The sequence below is a fragment of the Gavialis gangeticus genome, unplaced genomic scaffold (assembly GCF_001723915.1).
Source record: "Gavialis gangeticus isolate Ggan-Ray unplaced genomic scaffold, GavGan_comp1, whole genome shotgun sequence".
Classification (NCBI taxonomy): Eukaryota; Metazoa; Chordata; order Crocodylia; family Gavialidae; genus Gavialis; species Gavialis gangeticus.
In genome coordinates, this window is record NW_017728973.1 from 4,224,556 (window position 1) to 4,227,506 (window position 2,951).

General features: G+C 59.7%; 1 protein-coding gene across 2 annotated transcripts in view; it reads right to left on the reverse strand.

The window, feature by feature from the left end:
- Positions 1-2,926, reverse strand: part of RARA (retinoic acid receptor alpha) — a 37,855-nt gene extending 34,929 nt beyond the window's left edge. The window contains exon 1 of one of the 2 annotated variants that reach the window (XM_019506856.1): positions 2,715-2,926. In XM_019506856.1, coding sequence (XP_019362401.1) covers positions 2,715-2,877 — 163 coding nt within the window. In that variant the 5' untranslated portion in view covers positions 2,878-2,926. The remainder of the gene's footprint in view (positions 1-2,714) is intronic. The other variant, XM_019506864.1, reaches the window with a different exon arrangement.
- Between the last annotated feature and the right edge of the window lie 25 nt (positions 2,927-2,951).

A 2,951-nucleotide genomic window follows, 5' to 3' on the forward strand; every position in this document is an offset into this window, starting at 1 on the left:
AGCAATGCCTGGAGGAACTCACCATGCCCCCACAAAAGCCGAAACCCACATCTGGCTTCCAGAACAAGAAGGCGCCTGCATACCAGCAGGGAGGTGTGTGTGTGTTGGGAGGGGGTGCAGGGCAGCTGATTAGCAGAGCTCAGAGCAGGAGCCTTTTGCAATACCTGCAGGGAGCTCAAAAGCCATCTCCCCTCCCTGCCAGAAAACTAACAAACATTCTGAGTATTTTTTCCATCTCACTAACAAATGCCCCTTGAAGAGGCTTGTGTTGACTCCCTGATAAGAAGGAAAGGTCAAATGGCCCCAGAGACAATGGGGAAAAGGCACTCTGTTATCAGGAGATACAGCCTTTGCTCCTAAGCAGCCCTCGGGAGGTCAGGGCTGGCCCTTGCAGGGGACGGTCTGTCCTCTGCCAGGAAGGACCCCAGCAAGTTAATAGAGCCATGCCCCACCTCTGGGATCTGGCGGATTTAATGTAAAGCTTTCAGGAAGGGTCTTGTTTCCATTTAAGCCTTGTGGTGACATCAGGCCTGGACAGACCATCAGGATGAATGGCCAAGGCCTCCCCTGCCTCAGCTCCTGCCCCTGCCCCTGCCCCTTGGTGGCCTACAGCCAACATGCCTTTGACCTAGCTCGTGCCAGAACCTGGCACCCAGATATAACACAGACCCTTTTACCAGCCCCTTGGTCCTTGTGTCCTGTCTCTCCCTGCCATGGGGCCCCAGGGACCAGCATGGGAGAGATCACACAGCCCCAACAGGGGAAGGAGTTTCTTTCTCCTTTATAGAAGCTGAAAGTCCTGGGGAGCCAACACAGTGGGGAAGGACTTTCCCCAGAGCAAGCAACCCTGCCTGGCAGTGATTTTCCATTCAAACATAACAGCGGGCACAGAGCACTACATAAGTGACCCAGGGATCCCTGGGGGAACACAGCTGAGTCTGCTCTGCAAGAGGGGGGGAACGCGGCTGAGACGTCTGCTCTGCAGGGAGCGCCCTGGATTCCCCTTCACCGCACCAAGAAAAGACTGCACGTAGGATGGAGAAACCCAGCTCGGAGATCCCGCAGCAGGAGGGGGAGGGGGAAGGCTCACCCTATGTCTGAACTGATGGGGCACCCCAAAGAGATGGGGGTAAGCTGGCCACCCGCCCAAATTACTGCCACACTTGCTCCCAAACCATGGGCATCCCACACCACATCTCCTGGGCTTGGCTTAGGGCCTGATCCAAAACCCAGCAAGAGCTGGCGCAGCTGATTTTACAGGGCAGCCCTGAAGCATTGTGCTAGTGCCCTGTGTCCCGCCCAGCACCTCCATCACCCGATGGAGACGCAATTCCCACTGCTTACGAAAACAAGTGACCTTTGACCCTCCCAGGACATGAATGCAAATGTAACCCCGTTTCCCCTTGAAAGGAGACAAGAAAAGCCAGCCCTGGCGCAGCCTCTGCTGCACACCTCCCCCGCACAAACATGGGCAGAGGGCACACGCTGGTTTCTCCTTCCAAAGCAGCACAGCAGACACTTCCCATAGGGCTGGCGTGGGCATTCAGGGTGATACCCACCCTGACAGCTGGCCAACTCCCAGCACGTCACTCTCCAGGGGCAACGTCCCCTCTCCCCACCACCCTGCTGCCTGACCCAGGCGACTCTCCTTCTAGCAGCAAATCTTGGAATAGGAAATTACATTTTGGTTTGGAACAACAGCGCCCTGAGCCTCCCACTTCCCCTGACGGTTGGGGGAGGGAGGGGGCAAAGACGAGGAGCTGTATTACACAAGCCTTAAATCCATCAGCTTGTTTTGCAAGCGGGTCCCTAACCCACCCGCTCTGCAAGGGCCCTGGGAAGGTGTCCAGGAGGGGAGAGATTCAAAAGGGCTTCTCCTGCCAGCAGGGCAGGGGAGAGCCATCTGCTGGCATGCACGAGTTGTCATCCTGGCAGCGCCCATGCTGCTTCAACCCCTGGGGGTGGGATGTGGCACATTCAGCTGCCCTTGGGTGGGCTGGAGCTCTCCCAGGCAAGGATGGGAAAACCTTACTTTGTATCTTGGGCATCACCCTTTTAGAAGACTCGTGAGCTGGTGGGGGAAGCAACCAGCTCTGACCTAGGGGCGTAAGAGGAATAGTGGGGCTCTGTGACTGCCCCACCTACAGGGACAGGACCCCCAAAGTCTCAGAAAGATGTACAGGAGGGAGGGGGAGGTTTACTTGGAGGTGGTGAACATACTAAACAGTACCCCCGTTCTGGCATCCAGGCATCTGGCTGGGAGCACCCGCACCCCTCCCCTCCCCCAGCCCTATCTCTAGGGAGGAATAAAGCCGCAGTGTACTATTTAGTTAATTGGATTTTGTCAGGGCGCTTATCTACCCAGGATCTAAATATCCTGCTGGGCTGGGGCCTCCTTCCCTCCTTTCCCCAGCCTGGAGGTGGGAGGGTAGGGCTCTCGCAGACAACTGCCTTCCTGTAGCCACCCGACTCCGGCCTGGCAAGGCGCTGTCCCCCTGGCCCGGGTGCTAAAGCAGGGAGGTTGGGACGCACTAGGATGAGGGGGCGATGGCACCCGCGCAGCACGGGGGGCATCAGCCCTGGGGGGAGTAAGGGGAGAGGGACGGAGACAGAGGAAGACAAGCGCAGCCGACTGAGAGAGGGGGCTGCAGGGCAGAGCCACCGGAGGCAGCGGGACCCCCACCCCTGCGCCGGCCCCGAGGCGCAGTACCTACAGTGGCTGGAGCCGGTCCAGAGCTGGCTGCGGCCGGGTGGGCCGTAGGGGCCGGGGGTGCCGATGCCTTTGTCCTGCAGGAGGCAGCCCCGGCCCTGGCTGTAGAAGTCCATGGCGAGGAAGGGGCCGGGGGTCAAGCCCGCCACGTCCACGCCCTCGTACATCCCGGCGGCGGGGTGGGCCGGGGCCGGGCGGTCCCGGGGCCCGCCTAGCCCAGCGGGGCGAGGCCGGGCGGGCC